The sequence below is a fragment of the Microtus oregoni genome, unplaced genomic scaffold, assembly GCF_018167655.1.
Source record: "Microtus oregoni isolate MIOR12 unplaced genomic scaffold, Mior012 000013F_ref0000133, whole genome shotgun sequence".
Lineage (NCBI taxonomy): Eukaryota > Metazoa > Chordata > Mammalia > Rodentia > Cricetidae > Microtus > Microtus oregoni.
In genome coordinates, this window is record NW_024543072.1 from 1,525,357 (window position 1) to 1,549,338 (window position 23,982).

At 43.9% G+C, this 23,982-nt stretch overlaps 1 protein-coding gene across 1 annotated transcript; it reads right to left on the reverse strand.

Moving 5' to 3' along the window:
• Positions 1-9,706: 9,706 nt before the first annotated feature.
• On the reverse strand, positions 9,707-14,434 carry LOC121455352 (coiled-coil domain-containing protein 190-like). The gene is made up of 5 exons (XM_041663014.1): positions 14,176-14,434; positions 13,960-14,006; positions 13,533-13,766; positions 11,109-11,229; positions 9,707-10,735 (listed from the first exon to the last, which is right to left on the reverse strand). The coding sequence occupies exons 3-5, from the start codon at positions 13,726-13,728 to the stop codon at positions 10,177-10,179; spliced, it is 876 nt and encodes a 291-aa protein (XP_041518948.1). The 5' UTR covers positions 13,729-13,766; positions 13,960-14,006; positions 14,176-14,434; the 3' UTR covers positions 9,707-10,176.
• Positions 14,435-23,982: the final 9,548 nt, after the last annotated feature.

Below are 23,982 nucleotides of genomic sequence, written 5' to 3' on the forward strand. Positions count from 1 at the left end.
AGCAAGTGCACACAGGCAACGGAATCTTTAATTGGGGACACTGGCTAAACATAGGCTACTATTTATATCACCTTTTCCTACTCTTGGCTACAACTAAGATTAAGGTAAAATTAAGAGTAATACTGAAATAAATTAGTGCAAAATAAGATACAATCACATGTAGTTTATATAAGGAATAATTATAGATGGCATATATTATGTTTATACCTATTAATTTTAAGTTAACAAGTTAAAATTAAGATGTAAGATAAGTGCTTTTTAAATTATCAATAATTACAATAAGTCATCAAAAATTAAGTCATTCATTATATGAGCATGAGCGATGGCTCAGCCAGTAAAGGCTCTTGCTATGCAAGCTTGAGGTGGAAGGAGAGGACAGACTCTGTCTTAGTTAGGATTTCTATTACTACAACGAAACACTGTGACCATAAGGCAAGTTGGGGAGGAAAAGGTTTATTCTGCTTACGCTTCCATATTACTGTTCATTATTGAAGGAACTCAGAACAGGAACTCAGACAGGGCAGGATCCTGGAGGCAGGAGCAGATGCAGAGGCCATGGAGAACTACTTAATGAGCTGCTTCTCATGGCTTGCTCTGTCTGCTTTCTTATAGAACCCAGGACCACCAGCCCAGGGATGGCATGACCTACCATGGACTGGTCCTTCTCCCACTGATCACTAATTGAGAAAATGCCTTACAGCTGGATCCCATGGAGGCCTTTGCTCAACTGAGGCTCCTTCTTCTCTGATGACTCTAGCTTGTGTCAAGTTGACACACAAAGCCAGGCAGTGTAGACTCCACAAAGTCGTCTTGGGGCCTCTATATATGTAGCATGCTAAAAATGCATGACACATAAGCATCCCTACACACACACACACACACACACACACACACACACTAATGATAGCAACAAATAATTGAAAATTAAAGCATTATAAAACACTGAAGCAATTCTTCGGTGGTTAACAAGTCACTTAAGATCCAGCAGTGCCTTTATTTTAAGTATCCTTGAGACAGGAACTCATGTGTACCAGCATGGTGGCCTCAACCTTACTATGTAATTGGGAATAGCCTTGAACTTCTGATCTTCCTGGATCTACCTCTCGAGTGCTAGGATTATAGATACATGCCACCAAGTCCTGTCTATGCAATGATGAGCTGGGACCAAGGCTTTGTGCATGCCTGGAAAGCACCCTATAAACTGAGCCACATCCCCAGCTAGATGTACCTTTATGGGGGAGCAAATAGCTAAGTCACCGGTGTAAGTTTGTGCAGGTGAAAATTTCCTCCTAGAGCAGAACTTTCTGGGAAAAAAATAGGATCCAGGAAAAGTCTTTCACGCTGAGCACTCAGACCCAATCTTTTCTAGTGTCTTAAGCACCCAAAGCAGTTACCTGAGGCCAATGCAATGGGTATTTTGCCTCGGGGGCCATTCTCCCTTCCTTGGTCATAGCAAAGCTTACCCATTCCAGAGTATACAACATGTGGGAATCTATCTGGCAATTTTATTCAACTCATTCAATGCTTTTTCAGACAGTGTACCCCAGCAAATGCCACGGGACGCAATGTAAGCACCATAGTGCTCACCACACACAGGCCAGGCCCACTTCCCTCAAGTTGACCTTTGGGCCTTGAGGGACACAGAACTCTGAAGCCCTAGAAACCATGAATGGGAGCAGCCTATCTTTCAGAAAGCCAAATCAGTCTTCCTGGAAGATGTTAGTAGGCAGTGATGGAAGGAAGGAGAAAAGGAGGACGGAAAGAAGGGAGGGAGGAAGGAAAGAATGCTAAGAAAGTAGAGAAATTCCAGCTGTGGGAATGTGTTTATTCCTGGTGTGCTTTCTGCAGGGCCTGCTGCATCACCGTCGTGTTCTCATGTGTGAGTCTGAGACTAGGAATGTAGACTACAGTATGTCTCTAATGGGTCTGAGCACAGATTCTCTAATTGGTGAGATTGTACCTGTGAGGACAGGTGTGTGTGTGTGTGTGTGTGTGTGTGTGTGTGTGTGTGCGTGCATGAGGCTTGCACTCAAGGCCTTGCATGTTGATGGATGACTTCTCAAACAGTAGGGTAAGGGGTGTCTTTATCCCGTGGGACTATTACCACACTGTAGACGTTCTCTTGGCTGTATATTAGAATGGCCAAATAAAAGGTAGCCCTTCTGATTACATTAAAGCTGATAAGAACAGGAAATGGGATAGACAGACGGTTTCTTGGAAGAAAGAACGACATGGTGAGATGGAAAATGCAGGCACGGTGTGGCTCTTGGCAGTGTGAGCAGGATTTTCTCTCCTTGCTGTTACCCCCAGTCTCTCTGTGCTCACAGTACCTGTTGGACTCCTCGCTGCTAATCTTATCCTTTCCTTCTCAATGCCATGCTAGAAAGACTGAGGAAATGAAACTAGTCACTCCCCACTTCCAATTCTCTTCCTACATTAAGATGGCTTCCTCATACCTATGGCTACCGAGCAGGTCCAGGGAGTTGTACGTCTTATAGTGTTCAGAGATTTTGCTGTCTAGAACATCCCAGAGTGAGGTGATGTTCATGTTCTCCCAGTCCCAGAAAATAGACCCGTGTGCCATCTTAGAACCTCTTGATGCCATCCTTTCAGACCTAACAGTCATCTATCTGGCTATTAAGATTATTATTTTATTTTAATTATATTTAATAATCACAGCTAAGATTATGATTATTTTGCTCTTTAACACTGTTGTAACTGCCCCACTTCATCTGTACCCCCTCTCTTAACTTATCTCATTTTGACTGTGCCTCCAGCTTTGCCCTAATTCTAGTCCCAGCATTGGCCTCCCAGGTTCCTCGGCATCACATATAGCCAGGGTTGTCTATTTTCTGCCCTCTGAGCCAGCCTATTTTTGGTAGTATCCCCTCTCATTCTCAGAAGCCTTCCAGTTCAGATGAGAGACCACACGGCAGCCTTAATAGGAAGGCTGTTGTTCTTCTGTTATCTGACCTCTTCCAGGTTCTCAGCTTGTTCACGGTTGGTTTCTTTCTGTTTCCTCTTCTGCCTGGAGCAAGTTGACCTCAACCAGGTCAGAAAGTCATATCCAGGTATGGCTGTGTCTAAAAGAAGGAAACCGCTACTCTCTTGGCTTCTTTTTCTTCAGAACAGAGATATTTTTCCCCGAAGCAGTCAGTGGATGTCTCCTGTCTAATTGGCGAGTACTAAGCCACACACCCCTTTCAGAATGAATTACAGACTGACTGGGGTAGGCTTTGGTTGATCGCTTGTGGTAGAAAGGATGTCAGGGAATAATTTAAAAACAGTGACTTCCTGACTCAGTGCCTGAGTTGAATTTGTTCTGAGATCTGTTTATGTCACCAGCTGTCAGGATCCTCAGACTCAGCACTGCTTCCTTTTTTAGCTCTTGTGTGGAAAGAAGTGAGGTGTTGCTGGTGTTGTGACGGGGCCTTGGAACTGATGGGAAATAGATTGAGTTCTTAGTCCTGCTTGCTGCCTATTCAGAATCGACCCAGGATCCTGACATTCAAATCTCTCCCATAGATTTCTCACTTGTGATGATGACCCCGACACTGGCAGCAGTTGAACCAGCAGAGCGTTTTGTTTCTTTATCTCACCGTTTCTGCCTCACTTATGCTAAGATTTTAAACTGGGTTATTGCTACGTTTGCATGAGTATGCATGTGTGTGTGTGCGTGTGTGTGTCTGTGTGTTCATTCATGGGAAAACTCAAAGGAATAGCAAAGGGAAACAGCCCGTAAGAAAAACTACCTTCTGGAATATATGGGATCTCTGTTGTCTATTTGATCTTTATGATATAAAAAGCGTGTTCTAATCCAGCTTTTATTCTATGATACTGTTTCTAAAGTGTTCTTAGTGACTTGCCATAGTTCCTGGAGATGATTTATGGACAGAGTTTCCATGGTCATATCCTTGGGGCTAATTCAGCTTCATTTAATTTCCCCTCTGGGTGTGCACCCTGATATTAGCATATTAAAGACTTAAGAGAAGTCCCAGCTGGAGATATTGATTCCAATGGTCTGACTCAGGTTTCCCCAGGCTTATTTCAACTCTATGTCTTTCCTTAATAGCACTTAGCAAGATTTCTTGGAAAACCGGTGGAGAAATTTTGTTAGCTTAAGTCTTGACTCTCAAGGTAATTCTTTCTGAATGGGTCATCTTTACCACCAGGGGGCAGCATTGGAACATACATAGAGAACAAATTTCCATTCTAAACCAAAATTCACTCAAAAAATTCACCCAAAGTAAGCACTTTCATATTTAGCTTCTTTTGGGGGAAGTCATTTCACATATCCGAACTGAGGTTGAACTGGCTAACTTCTATATCCTGTGCCAACTCCAAGGCCCTATGGCAAAAACCCAGGAGGGGAGGAAGATAACCTGTCCCCAGCATAACTTTGTTATGCTTATCTGTGTGATATTTAGGATAAAATAGCCAAGCAGGGATGAGCTGTGAGCTTGTGAACCCCGGGATCTGATTGCTGATCTGGGGCACACCCTCCTGGGTGTGAACTTTTTTTGGCCCAAGGAGAATTGGTTTCTGGGTAAAAGGAAAGTAGGTGTTTTCTGGTCCTTATGAAGAAGAGACATTCACCTTGATGCTGTGAGTATAATTATGGACGGTCTTGATTTTGTGGTTGCGGCACCTGCTGAATTTTCAGTACAGTGGGTTTTTTTTTTTCACTGTTTAACAGGACACCATAGGTAGTGCTTCTGCAGAGACAAGCTACTGGGGACAGCCAGTTCACACCTGCGGTTCTCTGTTTTCCGGGGATGGTGTCAACAGTGATGTGACCTGTCCTGTGTCCTCGGAGCTCCCTGGAGAAGCAGCCAGGCTCTGCTCTTGCCAGTTCTCTTCCTATATATCTTCTCCAGACACTGTTCTTTCTCATCCAAGTCTTATCTGCCTCATTTTTCTTTCCATTTAGGACCCAACTTACACTGAATTTATTATTTCAGACGGGTCTGAATGAAAACGCTGGCAAATTTGTACCAAAATTTTCTGGAACTTAAAATAAAGTCTGGCTGCCAAATGTAATTGTGACTAGAGAATAACCCCAGCATTCAGGAGGCTGCACAGTAAGACTCCGAGTTTGAGACTATCTTGGGTTGTATAGCAAGAGCAGCCAAATCCAAACTGTGTTAGGACCACCATTCACCCACAGGTACTGAAACAATCACCTCCCGCTGGCCTGTGGCAAGCCACCACTTTGCTGGTGTGAACACCTCTAGTGAGCCATTGTGTAACTGTGGGGTGCTTCTCTTTGCTTATATTCCCAAAGAAAGGGGTGTGTGTGTGTGCACGCACGCGCGCACACACACATACGTATGCATGACATGGTCATATTCCCTAAGGAAATGGAGCATAAGAAAAATACCATGGATATGTAAAATTTCATTTATTTGTTTACTTTTAAATTTTTGCTTTATGTGTGTGGGTGCTTTGCCTGCATGTACGTCTGTGGCCCATGTGTGTGCAGTGCCCCACAGGCCAGAAGGGGGAGTTGGATCCCCTGGAACTGGAAGTACAGTCAGTTGTTAGCTGCCATGTGGCTGCTAGGAACAGAGACCTGGTGCTCTAGTAGCCAGTCTCTTAACTGCTGGGCCGGCTCTCTAGCCCTTACATATATTCTCTAAATCCCTTCCTGTCTCTAATTCCGAATCTCCTCCCTTTCTCCTATGAACCTGATCAACACCCTCAGCTTTCATGGTCTGTCAGTGTCTGGCTCCCTTCTCCGCCTCCACAACTTCAGGAGGCCACTGGGCTGGTTGGACACAGGCCTTCTGAGCCTGCTGGGTAGATGAATGTGGCAGGGTTGGGCAAAGGCCAGGGCTCCGGGTTGCATCCTGCTTCTGAGGCTTGCCACTAAGAGCTTCTGAGCACATACTGTGACCTTTCTGAGTAGTCAGAGTAAGGGTGAAAGCTTTCTTTTCATCAGGGAGAGGAGACAGAGACCTTGTCATCTCTCCCTCATACATGGGTTCTTAACCGCTGATCCATCACCAGTCCCCTGTACAACTAAATTTAAAAATAACAGGACCATTGCCAGACACAATGGGCATTCTCATCATAGCTTCCTGTTTTCTGGAGTCCAAGGGGAAGCTAAGAAGGAAATAGCTGAAGATTAGCAGGAATGCACTTGCTTGCTGCCTGTCCCCCTCCCACCAGCCGTGAGGTGTGTCAGTTTGGCTAGCTTAGCATCATTTGCCTCCTCCCACGTCAACATAGGCAAAGAGTCCCCAGCACAAACATACATTCAGTTTCCCATTGCTGATTGTACAGTGAACTATTCCCTATGCATAGCTTCTGCACATTTCTCTTCATCTCAGATTAAATTGTGAAAAGAGAATTTCTCCCTTCTATGACCACGGCAATGACAGTGTTCATGTCATGATAGGTCAAGTAGATATGTGTTATTTAGAGTCTTATTAGATTTCCCTGTAGTTCAATTCCATGGAACAAATTTTACAGAATTGAACTCAAGCCATTCTAAAATAACATGACTAGTTATATTGAAGTTAATTTATACTCGATTGACTGATGGCTGTTATCAGAACACTTGGCAGCATCCTGATCATAGTGGGGGTGGAAATGTGGGAAGCATAGGGTGTGTTTCATATTATGTCCAGTTCTCAAGTGATCCCTACTCTAACCCACAAGTGAGAGCAGAACTGTGTGATAAATTAATGTTGTTGTTGTTTTTAAATTTTGGGTAAGGAAATTTCTTGGGGCAGGGTCTCACATAGGCAGATTGGCCTCAACCTTGAAGTATTAATAACTCTTGTAGTCTTGATAGTAAATGGGACTCAGCATCTGCCTCTCCACCTCAAAACTGAACAGTCTCAGCTCAGCAAGGTGGAAACAGAATGGTTGCTTTGCTCCCAGGGAAGCTGTCATCAGTTTCATTTACTCTTGTTGGTTACAAGTTGTTATGGATAATGATGAGGAAAAAGCTAAGTGATGAGAATTCTTGTTTTGAAAAGAAAAAAAGGGGAAGTGCTGTGGGATAATGCTCTTGTACCCTGTAAAGATTTGTCACTCGTATTGGTTTAATAAAAAGCTGACCGGCCAGTAGCCAGGCAGGAAGTATGGGTAGTGTGACCAGACTAGGCGAATTCTAGGAAGAGTAAGGTCTTGGTCTGAAGTCACCATCCAGACACAGAGGAAGCGAGATGAAAATGCTCCACTGAGAAAAGGTACCTAGATAAAATTATGGGTTAGTTTAAGCTGTAAGACATAGTTAATAATAAACCCGAGCTAATAGGCCAAACAGTTTATAATTAATAAAAGCCTCTGTGTGTTTCTTTGGGACGGAACATTTGTGGTACTGGGTGGGACAGAAACTTCTGTCTACAACTATTGGCCTGATATGTCCTTGCATTTTTGCTTTGAAGACTTTATTTTTGCATCTGTTCATTCACTAGGTGTCACTTGTGTGCAGACATGTTTATTCAGGCTGGAGGGAGTGGAAGCCAGAAGCAGATGCCCAGAGCCTTCCTCGATTGCTTCTCCACTTTACTTTTCAAGACATGGTCCCCCACCGAGCCTTGCCATTTCTGGCAGACCTGATGACCAATGAGACCTTGGGATCTAGCTGTCTCTGCCCCACCCCCACCCCGTGCTGGGATCACAGATGTGTTTGGTCACACCCGGCTTTTGTGTGGATAGTGGGAATCTGAACTCAGGTATTCAAGCTCGCACAGCAAACTCCTTACCCACTGAGCCATGGTCTCTTAGGTGCCGCTTTTTATTATTCTTGGTCAGCTTTAAGGCTTCCTTGCAGAACTGATAGAGCACCTGTGTTATAGCTTAGAGTGGGTTGAGGAAAGAGGTCCAGTCATCACCTCTCTGAGTGTCCGGATGCCTCTGCTTGGGCAATGTGGTGATAGATGCCTCCACCAGAAGGCATTTGGGTAATACGGTAATAGATGTCTCCACATGGAAGACATTCAAATAATATGGTAATAGATGCCTCCACACAGAAGGCATTCAGATAAGACGGTAATAGATGCCCTCCACATCTATTAGATCTCTCTATCTAGAAGGCATTCTGGGAAAGCTTTTCTCATCAGGGAGCAGGAAGAGATCATCTCTCTCTCCAATACTTGGGCACTCTGTAAAGGGGGTTCTCTGTACTGGGAGCCCCCACCTTTATGACCAGTGTAAATAATTTGTGAATCACCCAGTTTTGTCCCTGACTTGCCTTCCGTGTTAGAGAACACCCTGAAAGAAGGTTTCTTGTGTTTCTTCAACCATAAACTATTGCCTTGTCATTGAAGACCAAAGGCTGGGCTAAAACGACTGAATTGTGCAAGATTGAGGGATGCTTTTGTCTTCAACTAAGTGGCAGCAAGGTAGATGGGGTGTGACAGAGGTGTGACAGTGTGCAGACCAAGAATGCATTCTGATTTGCTCTGATCATCTGTAAAACAGGAACTAAAAGACAACTCTTTCCAGAATTCTGAGGAGCAATTGGAACTGATATGCTGTGTGGAAAGTTTGGGAAGGCAGAAGGTGCTGGAAACTGGGAGCTATTATGAGTTATAAATTTAAACACCAGGCATCTCAAATGGGAATTAAATTGTGTTATTAAAGCAACTGCAATTAATTCATACTTTGTCATTAAATTCAAATTAATTTAAACCCTAGGAGCTTTAGCACTAGAAGATTGGGTCCTTTATCGTTTTTGATATAAATTGTTTTGTTTCTTCAAGATAGCCTTAAGCTAGAATACAACAAATATATTCTCCTAATGTAAACAGGTTCTGGGGATACGAGTTTGCAATCCAGCTCACTAGGAGGTTGAGGCAGGAGGATCACTGAACGTGGGAGTTCAGAGCCAACCCAAGACAGCATAGCTTAGCCCTGTCTCAAAAAAAAAAATTAATTCAAAGTAAATAAATAAGTCCAAAATAACTATATAGGTCTTGAATTTATTCTTTTGGTTTCCAAATTTTCTATAAGGTTGAAAAATTGAATTTAACAGTTGCTATCTGACTTTGGATTTCTAACTACAAGCTAGTTTTTCTAACGAAGTTAATATAAACAGTATATGATAAAAGGGGCAGTTTTATTTGGTGTGTATTCAGTGAGCAGAAGATTAAAGTATTAACAGTGAGCTGTTGTTCCCTGATGACATATGACATCATTTGTTTGAAGTGTGAAATCTGGACCATCTGGGTGGGAAACAAAGTTTACTCAATCAATTTACAGTGGGATGCACGCTATGCAGACCTATTTACTTAAAACAGCGATCTTTGTTTTACTAAGAGAGCTTTTCTAGACAGAGTCTCGATATGTAGCTCACTTTGGCTCTGTAAATCCTCTTGCCTCAGCTTCCCAAATACTGGAATACCGGGGTTATAAACATGTGACACCACCCTAGCTTAAAACAGCAATTTTTAAATGAAAATTATTCTTTCACTGTGAGACGGTTGGTTATTGACTGGATGTGGTATAGCTTTTATAGTGTGCTGGACGTTTTAAGATATTTTGATTTGGGAGGAGAGGAAAGGACACAGATTAGTTTCTTTCATTAGGATCCAAAAATGTTTGGTATTAAGGTTAAAACGGGGGCGGGGAGAAATCCAGCTGGAACTACTTGAAAAGGAAGAAAGGAAGTAAGGAAATGAAGGAGAGGAAGGGAGAGAAGGTTGGAAAGAAGGAAGGAAAGAGAAAAAAGGGAAGAAGAGAGAGAGGAGCTTCAAAAAAAGAGTACGGAACTGTGGCAAGAACAGGTTTTATTTGGAGACCACAGCACTACATAATTTCAGTGGGGTTCCCATGCAAACCCTAAAAGAAAGGAAAACACGGTGACTAGCTGTGCCGATTGGCCAACAGGTGGCGCTATAAGCAGCACCTCTATGAGACGGATCTTTGGATAAACAAGACTTTGTTTCCATCAAAGCAAGTTCAGGCTCTCAATTTAAAGTATTTTCAAATATTCCCCCCCTTTCATAGTAGCCTTTATTATGAGCAAGTTTATTCTGAAAAAGATCATATAAAAGGACAGGAGGCCCTAAGGATGCAGAAGAAAGTTGTCTTGGATTTCTGCTTATTTCTTTCTGTGCCTTGCTTATCGCAGCTATTTGAGGGTCACATTCCTTAGCGATTATGGTATCTTATTGTCAAACTACATTTCACAGCCAGGTAGGAAGAAACTTGGTACCATTTTCACAGTTTTTCCCCTGCTCTGGGTAGTGAGGCGTCTCCATGTCCAAATATCTCCCCAATGCTAAGCATCCTCTCGGACTCGGGGGGCACCCTGTGGCGGAGATAGTGGGCCTCTTTGGCCTTTGCCAACAGCTCGAGGAAGGTTGACTCTGCGCACTTGCCGTTGAAGCTTCCTGCACATTCCACAGAGCATGGGGCATTTTGCTCCCCAGCATCCTCGTGGGGCTTTGGATCGGCATTTTTTGATCTAGTCTCATCTGCAGGTGCCAACCCCTTCGCACCATCTGGGCTGGACACAGGGCTGTCTTCTGTATTGTTGATGGAAACCTCTTGACCATGACACGGGACAGGGACATTTCTGTTTGAGTCCGTGCCCTTAAGTGGTTTCGCAGACTCTCCCTCCTGGGCTCCTGAATACTCTTCCTTGTAGCAGCTGGTGCTGTCACGCTGGGATTGCAGGTGATCCTGGCTTCTCGGGGCAGCTTTGAGGGCAGTGTCAGGTAAAGAGGGCCCATGAATCTTAGTTTTAGCTTCTTGGGTCATATTGGTTGGCGGTATCCTGGGGAGGCGGGAGAAGGGATGAAAAGAAAGAAAGAAATGTCATTGGAAAATGAAGGGTCTCCTATTTAGGCCTTTCCATTTACTAGACTGTGTGTGTGTGTGTGTGTGTGTGTGTGTGTGTGTGTGTACGTGTGTATATGCGTGTACGTGCGTGTGTGCATGTGTGTATGTGTATGCACGCATGTGTGTGCGTGTGTGTACGTGTGTATGTGTGGCAGTTTTGTTGAGGAGCTAATGTGGGTGTGAAGTGGCGGAGGGTGAGGGGCAGAGGTATATCTCTCTCGGAAGGAGATGGCAGCATCTCCTTACATGGAGGGGAATGTTTTAAAGAGCTTGGTTGGCACATGGGAGTCATTTACTAATCTTCTTACCTGATTTTAGACTGCGTGGCTACGTGCCTCTGTCCTGTTTGTGGTGAGAACGTGAGAGAATCTCTTGGTCTCTTCTGAATTCCATTCTTGGCATAAGAGGAGAACCTTTTCTTGATGATATCTGCTGTGGCATAATTAACAAAAGATGGGCTGGAGGGATGGCTCATCTGTTAGGAGTGCTCCGTGCTCAACCACGAGGACCAAGAGTTTGGAGCCCAACACCCACATCCACGATCCACAAACACCTTTAACTCCACGGGATCTAACACCCTCTTCTGGTCTCGGCCAGCACTTGCATGCACATGTGCTCATGCATGCACTGAGACATACACACAGACATATGTCTACACAAATAAAATAAAGTTTAAAATGGGTTCATGTGGCTTGAATTGTAGAAAATTTTATTTATTAGGGTCCTTGTCCTTAGTTCTTGAGATTGTGACACTATTTGGAGTTGGGTTCTTTATAGATATGATCAAATTAAAATGAGGTCATTATGGTGGGCCCTGACCATTGTGATGGCATGCTTATGATAGCAGCAGTCGGAGCAGACAAGCAGAGAGGGCAGGGTTGGGGGTAGACCTGTCCCTTACGCACCAAAGAGAGAGCCTGCTCCTGCCTCCTACCGGAGGAAACCCTGCTCACACTCCCGCTTTGACTTCAAGGCTTCAGAGGTTGAGACAATGAAGTTCTCTGGTTTGAGCTGTGCGGGATTTGGGACTTTGCTGTGCAGCCCTAGAAATTGAGTCTAATAGGTGAGGGGAGTGAAAGCTGGGCTCTCACTCTTGGAGAGCTAGCATGTGAGCATCCTGGGTCCCCATCGCACGTTGCCCTTCTCTGACACAATGGACAAAAACAGCAAAGCTTCCTGTAGTTCCTGCTGTTTGCCTAGAATGTGTCAGAGAGGATTTAGACACCAGGATCAGATGTTGCAACCGCCCCAGTCCTGATGGGTTTTGTTTGAATGTTTTACTTGGCAAGGGCAAGTATTTAAAAACAGAAAACACCTGGGTGTGGACATTTTGTCTGTTTACTACAGTTGTATGCCTTCTACCCACGGCAAGTGTTTGTAACTGCCAGAGGCCAGGATTAAGTGGACTTTCCATTTTCCCAGTTGATGTTCCGGGCTCTCGTAGTCATAGCTTGAAGAGAACACACTGACCCTATTTTTTAAGGCATTTAAATCGTGCATTGGTTTGTGTTTGGATGGGAATCGTGTAAAGTCACAGTTGGTAAGGCCAGGGGTGTTGTTTAGTAGTAGATGGCTTGCTACACCTGCACAAGGCCCTGGGTTCAATCCCTAGCAGTAGGCCATCTGCTCCCCTCCCCACTAAATCCAAACCAGAAATCCCAACCAAGGATAACAAACAAACACAAACATAACCACCAGCAAACAGACCCAGGCCACTTCCCTCTGAGAAGCATCCTACTGAAGTTAGAATGTATGAGGCAGTGGGAATGAGGGCACCGGACCAGGCAAGAGGCATGACTATCACATGAAACACAATATTGAGTTAGTTCTGGCACCTGCCTTAAGTCAGGGGGAATGTCCTGAGAAATTGAATTCACCAACTCCATGTAATTTTGAAGGAATGTTGAGACCTAATTATTTGACGAAGAAAACGAGGCGCGCTGGTTTCTACAAGGTACACAACTGAACCCGTTTCCAGCAAGACAGCAGGAGCACTTTCACTCTGAGATGACTTTGCATTGCTGATCTGAGTAATTAAAAGTTGTCAAACCCTAAGCAAATGCTTTGTGCTTAGGTTTGTGCCAAATTCGCACTGAGAGCTCAGATAATTTCACAGGATGGGCATCACCACTCCTATTCCTCATCAGAGGTCAGAATCCCAGAGAAAGGGTTTCTGGTTTCCTTTTTAAATTTCGCTTATAACATGGGCAAGGGAAGTGGCTCCTTCCTTCCTTCGCTGGTCAATAAATGGCCACTAGATCCCAAGGAGAAAGGCGGTGATGATGAAGGAGTAAAATCAGCTCTGAGAGAGGGAAGAGAGCACTGTGTGAAGAGTCAAAGAAGGGGAGAGGGAAGAGGAAGGGAGAAAGGAAGGAGAAAGAGAGAGAGAGAGAGAGAGAGAGAGAGAGAGAGCGCAAATTAGAAACAGGACAATGATGGAAGCCTGGGGGAAGATTGGGAACCAAGCAGCAGAAGAAGCTATGGAGTTTGGGGACAGGGTGAAGGACCAGGATAGTTAGGCCTGCTTAAATACATGGGAGGTAGAGACACTTGTTCTACTGGTCATGCAGGACCCTGAAGGACCCTGGTGTGAGGCAAACACTCTTCTTCCCTTCTCTCAGTGAGATGGAGGCTGCTATCACCCCCCTCCACCCCCTCTGGGGTAGACTGCTCCTTACTTCTGGAAGTCAGGGCAGATTAGAAGCAGATTGCCCCTTGGGACAGGGCCTCACCTTGCTGCAACCGCTGCAGTTCTTTCTGAAGCTGTCTCTGCTCCCTGGCCAGCGTCTTCACGTGGTAGAGGCAGATGACCTCTAGCCTTTGCAGGCTCAGGCTGAGTCTGGCTTCAGCTCGCCTGGCATTCTTCCTCTCCGAGTCGAACTGCTTGTACAGTGGTCCCCTCGCCATGTTTCTGTCCATCCTCTTCATGGTTGCAGACAGTGAAGCGCGTGTCTTTCACAACCAACCTAAAAGAGCCAAGATGCTGGTCTCTGGTGACTGGTCGCCAATTAGTTTGAAACCGAATTTTATTGAACTCCAAACTGCCTCATCAGATGAAGTTGCGATCTCAAAACCCACCCTTCCACCTCCTTAAATCCAGGAACACTCCCATAAAGGGGACACACCTTTTTTCTCCTTTGGGTCTCTCCCAATACTCACCTCAGGGCTTCAGCACAGAATGTGTGCAGGGTAGCAGGCGGTTGCTCCTGCCAAGGCCATAGTGGTAATAATTCATTAAAGTAAGATTAGCATTAAGGAAGGGGACACAGTCATACACAGGGCAGTTCAACTTCAGAGACTATTGTAAATCAGCTTGATTTAGACTCTCAAGTACAGACTAAAGCGTCACCAGAGAACCAGGTAGGCATCACTTACCTGCAAACCCAGTTATCACTGTGAAAATCTTCGTTTCTTGGGCTGCAGTAGGCTAGGTCTGTTTTACTGTGCTTGTTTTCTTCATTAAGAAGAGCTGGTGCAAGAGGAGGAGGCAGCTTGGAAGAGGGCCACTGGCACAGTGTTAACTACACTTGAGGGCTCTCTGCTTTTTCCTGTCTCCCCGGGTTAGGAATGCCGCCTCCTCAAGCCCTGGGTACCAGTCAGTCCCTCTTGAAGAGGCCACATCTCTAACGTGCTTTGAGAATGAAGGAAGCTTGCCAACTTCCAGCCCTCCCCAGAGAGGCCTGCAGCGCTCCTCGCCGTGACCATGGGAGCCAAGAATGAAAGAAAGCAAAGAGTCCCTCACTGTTTGTCACCGTTCTCTTCTTTTCCACCTCTCTCCTCCTCTCTTCTACACCCCCACCCCGGCATTCTTCCCATCTCCCACCCTCTTTCCTGTTTCTTGGAAACCAAAAGAAAGCACCCTGTCTTCCCTCTCACGCCTGTGCCCACTTTGCACTGAAGGGCATTTGATTTGCTTATCCTACATTATTGCACCCAATGTTGAGTGTTTCCAGACTTCTAACCTTCTTAAGTGCATTTTGAAGTTTATTTAGATTTGCAAAGTATTGGACATAGCATTAGATGAAGCGATTTTTTTTTTTTTTTTTTAGAAATGAACTTTTGTCTTCATGTTTGGATCACTGCAGCAGAGAGTAGAGTTGAACTATTGGTTATAGAAAAAGCTACTGGGCGGGGCTACTGTTGTTTTTTTGGGGATCCTTCTGGAAATATGAGGCAGTAATATTCCACAGTCTAAAGACGACCAGCAACACTGGGGCCCAGTAATCCTCTCAGGGTTTCTGAAAGGTGGCTAAGCAGCCCCTATGACCACAGTCACCACCCTGCAAACAAACTATTTAAAGAGATTACTGAGGAGACGAGAGAGGGAGGACCGGTTCTCAGGCTCTGAGTGAGGAATAATGCCTTCTCAGAGCTTTCCTATGGCATACCTTCTTCATCTCCAGGATTTAAACAAATAGGGTGCAGGACAGAAAGTGGGGTGCCCCGTAAGGGTAGACTGACACTCTACTGCCCCATCAGGAAAGCTGATAAATCATGCCGTACTTTTGTGCCCCCTCCCAGCTGAAGACATTGTGGCATCTCACACAAATTGTGTGTCATCTTGAGAAACTGCTGATGGAGAGAAGTTTGCGGAACTAACCCTATGAAGGGCCCTTAGTGTGGTGTGCTTCGTGATCCTCTGGTCCCCACGAGAACGCGTTGGAGGCACAGAGGCCAAATGCGGGAGCAGAAACCGTGCTGTACCCATGGTCTGTGGGAGGAGAAATGCTTCAACAGAGAGGAGCTGGAAGCATGAGCCCGGCCTGAGGGATCTGGGTGAAGATGAGCTTCCTCCAGAAAGCCGCACTTCTTAAAACAGAGGCAACCCGGGCACACAACAGTGGCAGAGAAAGAGTAAAGCCCCAAGCAACAGCAGCAGCAAGAAACAAGCCCTGCTGGCTGGGTTAGAAAGACAAGGGAAGGAATGGAAGCTTAACAAAGAGTGCCTTGGGGCTGGGAGATGGCTCAGTGTTTGCCACACAAGCCTCAGGTCCTCAGTCTGGACCGGCAATACCCATGCAAAAAGGCCAGGCATGGTGATGCAGTCCTGTAACCAAACCACCGGAAGAGGAGGGGCCAGAGAGACCTCTGGAGCTCACTAACCATCTAGCCTTGCTGAATTAATGAATTATAGGTTCTGTGAGAGATTCTGTCTCAAAAAAAAAAAAAAGGCAAAAAGTTGCTGAGGAAGGCACTTAATGCCTTTCTGGCCTCGGTGTACATACACACGAACATGTATACACACACACACACACACACACACACACACACACACACAGTGTTCCCCACTCTACTCCAACAATGGGAGGAGGAGAATGACAAGACATCACCCTTCTTCCTCTTCCTCCACATCCTTGGAGCGCAGGGAGGAAAGGTCTCACCTGCATGTAAGACTGAAGCTTTAAAGTGAGCGGAAACTTCTTATACACAGAGTGGCCAGAAGCATGGAGACTTTGTCCAGTCTAATCAGGGAGAAGAAATAAAAGAGTCAAGGAAGATGGTGGTGGTTGTAGGAGTCAGCCATGAAAAGCTAGATATGAACCGATCACACAAAGGAAGTTCTTAACTTCCAACCATTATCACCTGCCAGAGTAGGACTCAGCCATCGATAAGTTTAATGGAGGCCTGAGTCGCAGTGGTTTATCCTGAAGCCATACCTGGTTGCAGGAAAAACCATAAACTAAGATTACCTGAGCACCACCCAAGAACAGACAACGTTCCAACCACTGTAGATAAGATCACCTGCCAGCATACCTGCACCAGGACACCCTAGAAAATGTCAGCCAATCAGGGGCCCTGAACCTCAGAAACCCCTCACCCCCACCTTTACTACTATAAAATCCCAACTCTAACTGAGCTCGGGGGCTCTTCTTTTATTCTAATACGTTGGACGTGTGGAGAGACCGAGTTTGCAAACTTGCATAAAATAAAGGCTCTTTGCTTTTACATACGGGACTCGGTCTCCTTGTTGGCTTTTGGGGGACTTCGCAGATTTGGGCATAACAGCGGCAGGTGTGAAATTATCATTCCAGGATCATGCCTTGGCTACCACCCACAGAGAAAGACTCAGTGATTACAGGGCATGGAAAACCTTACCATGTGGAGAATTTTAGGCTGTCTGCTCTTCTCATGATAATTTACAGAGTCAATCACCATCAAAATCTTCACAGACTTTTATTTTTTCCTGGTCAATATTGAAAAACTAACTGTAAATTTGAAATGTCCATGCAAAAGGTTGATGATGGTCAGATAACTTTTAAATGGGAGCACAAAGAAGACCAACATTGTGTGACTTCCAGACACCTACTCTAAAGCTACAGCAAGATTGTACTGTGCCAGAATAAAAGTCAACATGCAAGACCACAGACAGAAAAGAGATTTCAGAAAAGACTTGCACATCTAGTTCGTTTGCTTTTGACAGAAACATCAGCAACGAGGGGAAGGCTGTGTTCCCCGCAGGGTGTGCTGGAGGAATCGGTACCCATGTTGAAGAATTCACCTCAATCCTTGTGCTTTACCAAATGAGGACAGCGAAGAAGAGGGACTTTATGTCTTCATTTAAGGGCTAAAATTACAAAATTTCTACAAGGGAGAAAGTAAAATGTTTTTGTAAACATAGGTTTAGGCAAATAATCGAAAGTAGACAAAAACAGATAAAAGTAAAAGTTAATAAACTGTATCAAATGGTAGCAAATCTCCTTTTTTTCAAAGTGCACTGCCAGAGAAGAGGGATGGTGTGCCAGCTCTGGAGGATGCTCCAGCAGCCTCCTTACTTTACAAGGAGCCTGTGTGTGCAACGGCCCAAACAGTGTTGGCATGACGACGTCAACAGCCCCATTCCAAAATGGACAAAGGACAGAACAAACAATCTAAAGGAGTATGCAAGAGGAGATGAGAAAATGGGTATGTATGCTCAGTGTGGTGAGCTTTTGGGAATCCCAGATCAAACCCACAGAGAGATGCCCCATCTCAACTGCCAGCCTAACACAGACAGCAAGGATGGCTTCGCAGACAAAGATGCTGGGGGGATATTGTAAACTGAAGCTGTCATGGATTGACTATTTAAATGTAATTTATATAACCATTTGGGGAACCAGTGTGGCAGTTTCTTGTCAAATTTAACACATAGACAAGATTTAGGAACTCTGTTTCTAGAGATTTAACCAAGAGAAAGGCTAAGTGCACCAAAAGACCTGTATAAGCCTGCTCACGGCAGCTTTTTCCATGGCAGGCCCTACCTGGGAACAAGCTGAATGGCCAGTGAGTCAGCGAATTCAGAAACAAACTGTGATTCATTCACACAACGAGATACTGCTTAGTAATAAAGAAAACGCGATGCATGAACCCCATGAATGGATCCCTCAGACACCAAGTTGATGAAAGGAGCTAGATACAAACGGGAAACTGGCTCCAATCATTCGAAATATTATAGCAGGCACAAATAATCCATAGCAACAGAGATCAGCTTAGTGGCTTCCTGGATGGGGAGGTGAAATATTCAAAATACTGTCACAGGCACAGTTAACTTGCAGCAACAGAGATTAGTTCAGTGGCTTCCTGGATAGAGAGGTGCAGACGGAGACTGACTGCCGAAAGGGAAGAGGGAGATTCTGGGCGAAAAGAGGCAGTGATTATGTGTTGCATACATTTGTCAAAGCCAACAACCTATATGCCTAAACTCTGGCATATTACTGTATATGAATGAGCTGGGCAGTGGTGGCACATGCATTTAATCCCAGCACTAGGAAGATCTCACAGAGGCAGGCAGATCTCTGTGAGTTTGAGGCCAGCCTTGTCTATAAGAGTTAGTTCCAGGACAGGCTCCAAAGCTACAAAGAAATCTTGTCTCATATATATATATATATATATATATATATATATATATATATATATGACACATATATGTGTGTGTATGTATATGTGTGTATATATATATATTTGTTTGTAAATTACATCTTAGTAAATTTGATTATTTAAAAAAAAACAAACCCACAATTTCAACCAAGATTCAGGCAGCTTCAGCTTGCACAGGAAGAATTGTTGCTTCTGGTAAGTACAGGGCCAAGCAAATGTATGAAAAAACTGTTTTCAGACATCGGGAAAGAGGTGATGCCAGTGTGGTTCCTGTGAGATAAGAAATAACACAGGGAAAACAGAAGCAAAACAGAGCCCAGCCGGCTCTGAGCTGGAGAGAATGGACTCTAAGCGGACTGTGGTGGTGGCTAGGATTGACAAAGTATCAGCACAGAACTAAATGCACGTACACAGTTGCGTGGGACAATCGTCTTTTATCCTGTCACTTGTATTATTTTTAATAGAAAGCTAATTGGCCAGTAGAGAGGCAGGCAGTAGAGGTGGAATGTTGAGAACAGGAGAATTCTGGGAAGAGGAAAAGCTCAGACTGCAGTCTTCACCCAGACATAGAGAACGCAGATGAGAATGCCTTGCTGATGAAAGGTACCAAGCCACGTGGCTAACACAGACAAGAATTATGGGTTAAAATGTAAGAATTAATTAATAAGAAAGCCTGAATTAATAGGCCAACCAGTTTATGATTAATGTAGACTTCTGTGTATTTCTTTGGGACTGAACAACTGTGGGACCGGGTGGAAGAGAAACTTCTGTCAACAAATGGTGTCCAACGTGTGGACACCACAGGCTGGCAACTTTCAGACCATTTAGGCAACAGTTTACTGTCCATAAAATAAAAGGAGAGGATCAAGCATCCCACATGTTTTCCCTCATGAAGTGTATTTCCAAGTTAAAGTGTTGGTGAGGATATTTTTTTTTTTGAATTTGTAGCTCACAGATACAGAAGAAATCATGTGAGTTGGAAGCTTCTGGAGGTAATGGATCCAGGCAACAGCTCCTGCCCAACCTTAGTTGAAAGATTCAGGGAAGGATTCATAGTGAGGAATCAGCTGATAACCCTGAGCCCTCTGACAAACTGTAGTATCCCTAAGGGAAGGGTTGAGATATGTACTTGAATTTATTCTAATCTTGGGGTCTAACTGCCATCCACAGACTTATAAAGAAATTAATAAACAATATCAGAAATCCTATTAAAATACATAGATTATCCAAGAAAACCACCTGATTTTGCTGAAAAAAAAATCAATAACTAGATACTAAACACTTAAAAAAAACAGTATAGAAGAATCTGCTTATATTAACAACCAAAGCAGTATGTGACTTGCTTGGATCTGGATTCCCATAAACCAACTGTGAAAAACCCCTTTGGGACAAGTGTGAGATGTGAGCAGAAAATGGATATAAAAACATGAAAGTGCTCTTGTTAACTGTACCTGATGTAATGATGGTATGTGGTTTCCTCTGTTCAAGGTGCTTTGGCTCAGTGTTATAAATTGAACAGTTTATGAACAAAAGATGTTATCTACCCCTACTCTCTGTGTGTGTGTGTGTGTGTGTGTGTGTGTGTGTGTGTGTGTGTATGTGAGTGCATGTGTATGTGTGTGTGTGTGTTATGGATACCTGGACACCTAAGAATGAAGGTGTTGGCAGATTTAGGTCCTGGTTCTTAGATGGCCACATGATGTCCCCATACAGTGAGAAGAACAAGGCAGTTAGTTCATTGGGGCCTTTCTCCTAAGGTCACCCACCCCATGCATTATGCCACCTGTGTTATGATGTAATCAGCTTTGAAGGCTTCACCTTCTAACATTAATACAAATGTTATATTAATACAAATACTAATGGTGACAAAGGAGTTCAATGCCTGTGAGGGTATTAAGATCTCGCAGCATGGTGGTTATGCCAATATGGTCCTTCACAGTTGGATATACATGTTAAACGACAGAACATTTTGTATGTACTCTAAAATATCCCATTAAAAAGTTCTAAAACAAGTATACAAGTGACTGTGTACAGAAATGGATGGCACTAAATTTGTAAACACTGATATTTTTTGAAGCTGGAATATGGGCACAAATAAATGCATACACTGGGTAATTCTTTCTAATTTTGAGTATGGTTTAAATTTCCTATATTTGAAAGTGTTAGACATACCAGAGAGAGGCAAATATTAACACTCTAAGGAGTTATAGCCTGTTAGCTGACCTTTCAATAGCAATAATGTATGTTGGGAAACACAGTATTTTCAATGTTCTGAAAACAAAGCAAACTATAACTCCAAGTATCAACCTAAAATTCTATGCATGGGGTAGCAAGAATAGTTTCAGGCAAAAAAAAAAAAAGGAAAAGAAAAAAGGCTAAACACACACACACACACACACACACACACACACACCTTTAAAGACAAGCTCTCAGAAGCTGCCTAAGATACTTCTATCCAGTTTAGAGTCCCATGGTCACATCTAGCTGCAAGGGAGTCTGGTTAATGTATGTTTTTATTTTATGAATAGACAACCATGTATCTATTTAAATATTTGGAGTTTCACTACTTTAGAGAAGGAGGGAGTTCGTATTAGGAAACAACCAAAATTTTCTGCCACACAGACTAATATTTATATATAAAATTAGATTCATTGCTCATCACTTTAATGTGTAATAGACTATAGCTAACTAAGTGCTGTTTATCACAAACACTCTTATAAATGCAAAGTCTAAAATTAAGTGGCAGTATTAGCACATAACGTGATTATCCAAATGTTCAGGCTATACTACTTCTAAAGATTAGATTCGAAATGAAGCAAATGTGCTCTCATATAAATATTCTTGTAAATAAAATAAAAAATAATATCCCCATCTGACTGTAAATACCAGCTTGGAAAAAAAAAAAAGACAGACAGAGAATGACACATTTTAGGATATAACCTCTGTCTCATTCCCCCTTGAAACGTTTGCATCTTCCTAAAGCCACGTGAACCCCAAAACTCTTGATTTTGGCACATGCTAACTCATTTCCTTTTCTTGGCCATCCTACCTACGTTAGCTTTCTGTGCCTGGTAGAGGAAGGGACTGTTTCTAGGGAGCAGACAGGTGGCCTTGTTTTCCAGAGGAGATTAGCCATAGTTTCTTTGTGCCGCATTTACACATTTGAGGCACAGAACACATTTGGTATTAGTAGCACACTAAGTCTTTCAACAACAACCATGATACACTATAATTTAAAAAAAAAAGATCAAGTACCTTCAACTATTCATCCACTCAATCCACTGTTGGGCCAACTCTCTTGAGGAAGAGATTTATTTATTTTTCTTCATGGAGCAGAGCACCTCGTTCATGATAAGTGTTCGATAAATATTTGCTGAGTGAAGTATTAATTAGAAAAAAAAAAGCAACTTAAATAGACTCCCCTGGAAACGTATGCAACAGCATTTGACTTTCCTATTAAATGCAAAAAAAAAAAACAAAAAACAAAAAACAAACAAACAAACAAACAAAAAAACCGTGCCCACTAGTTCTTAAATGAAACTGGAAAGGTAAGCATGCTTTGAAAATAACGCCAAATATCCAACGAGTGCTTCAAACTCGGGAAGCCATAGTTGTTCTGATTCTCAGTCTCTCTGTGAATCAGATCACATTGTCGGCGGGCGGGTTGGTTCATTTCCCAGCATCTCTCCTCCACTCCCTCCCCTCCCCCCTCCAATGTGCCAGTTCTGGCTTCACAGCCCATTTCGCTCTTGGTGGCCTTAACGCACAGGGACCTTGCTGGGTTTGGGAAATCAGGTGCTTTGTCCTGAGAGGGTACAGCCTGGACAGCCAGGGTTAGGGTTACCGTGTTTCTTTTTTGGGAATGGCTCTGCCAGGAAAGCCGCCCGGCAGGCCTCCTGTGTTCTGGTAACAAATTTCAACCTGTAGTCATATAGCGATCAGATAACAGCAGGGGCCACCCTTATCGGAGACAAAGTACACCCATTTATTAAACTAACAAACTCCTAATCTCTTCATGGATTTAATGAATAACTTTCAGTAAGGCAGCATCTCTATAGAGACACAGTCCTGTAATACTCACCAAGCATACAAAGCTAAGCATCCACCTCTTTCGCCTGCTCTGCGTGCCGAGCAGAAACGACATGAATTTTCTGTGGCTACTATAACAAGTTACCTTAACTGGCTGGTTTGAAACAGTAGCAACGGTTTTTATTTTGCTTCGTTTATTTTTCTCTTAGTGGTGGAGGTGGAGGTTGAAACCCAGGTGTTGTGGGGGCCACGCGCCCCCTGCAGGCTTTCAAGAGACTTACTCCGGTCTCTTCCAGGTCTGGAGGCCCGCTCAGGTGAGCACAATTCTAAGCCCTACTTCGAATTTTTCATAGCCTTCTCATTTTGCCTTGTAAAAAAATCCCCAGCTCTGCTGGATTAGCCACTGCCTTATGTATGCAGTCGTCTCGACTAGATCACTAGCACTAAGGGAGAAAGGGCTTGCTCTGTCTCACAGTTCGCAGGGCAGTCCTTCCCAATAAGGAAGTCAAAGCAACGGGAGCAGAGAGCTGCTAGTCAGTCACAGGGCGTCCACCTCAGGAGAGTAACCAATGCGCGCATGCGAGGGCTCAGCTTGGGTTTGTCCACTTTACAGTCACGAGGGCAGAACCGTCACTGGTGAGACTGGAGCTCTGCTGTGGCAGATCCAGAGAGCGCTCTCAGCCCTCCTGTCAGGGGAGATAAGGAGACGGCTCTCGTGGAGCGGGAAATGGGCCTTTTTCAGACAACAAATCTGCCTAAACTTTAATCTTGGGTTTCTCTGTCCCCAGCACTATGAGAAATAAGATTTTTGCTGTTTGCAGGCTACTGGGTCTGTGGACACAGTATAAAGATACTAAGACAAGAAGCAGAAATCTCCTAGATTACAGAAGACACTGTTGTTTGGAAAATCTGAGTGTTTTGCCAAGACTGATCAATTCTTTTCATAACTGTCCATTCTTTAAAAATTTAAAAATATTATTTTTTTGTTTTAAATCTCCTGTATGCACATGTATCTGTACGTGAGTATATGCACATGTGTGCAGGTGCCTGTTGTAGCCAGAGGATGTTTGATTCCCTGGAGCTGGCGGTCCAGGTGGTTGGGAGCTGCCTGATGTTGATGTTGGGAACTGAACTCGGGTCCTCCAAAAGAGCAGTGACTGCTCTTAATCATTGAACCATCATCTTTTCAGGCCCTGACTGTTCGTGCTTAAGTCCCAGAGCCAAGGAAAGATTCCATTCCTTCTCTTAGCCACTTAGGAATGGTCGCTGCCTCGATCAAGACGTTTCCTCCACATGCTG

Bases quoted from the DNA above. Each gene is read 5' to 3' on its own strand.
- LOC121455352 (XM_041663014.1), bottom strand. From the start codon at position 13,728: ATGAAGAGGATGGACAGAAACATGGCGAGGGGACCACTGTACAAGCAG. The intron at 11,230-13,532 runs GTGAGGCCCTGT...ATGCCACAGCAG, and splicing joins ACTGCAGCGGTTGCAGCAAG to ATATCATCAAGAAAAGGTTC. The intron at 10,736-11,108 runs GTAAGAAGATTA...CCGCCTCCCCAG, and splicing joins GCCACGCAGTCTAAAATCAG to GATACCGCCAACCAATATGA.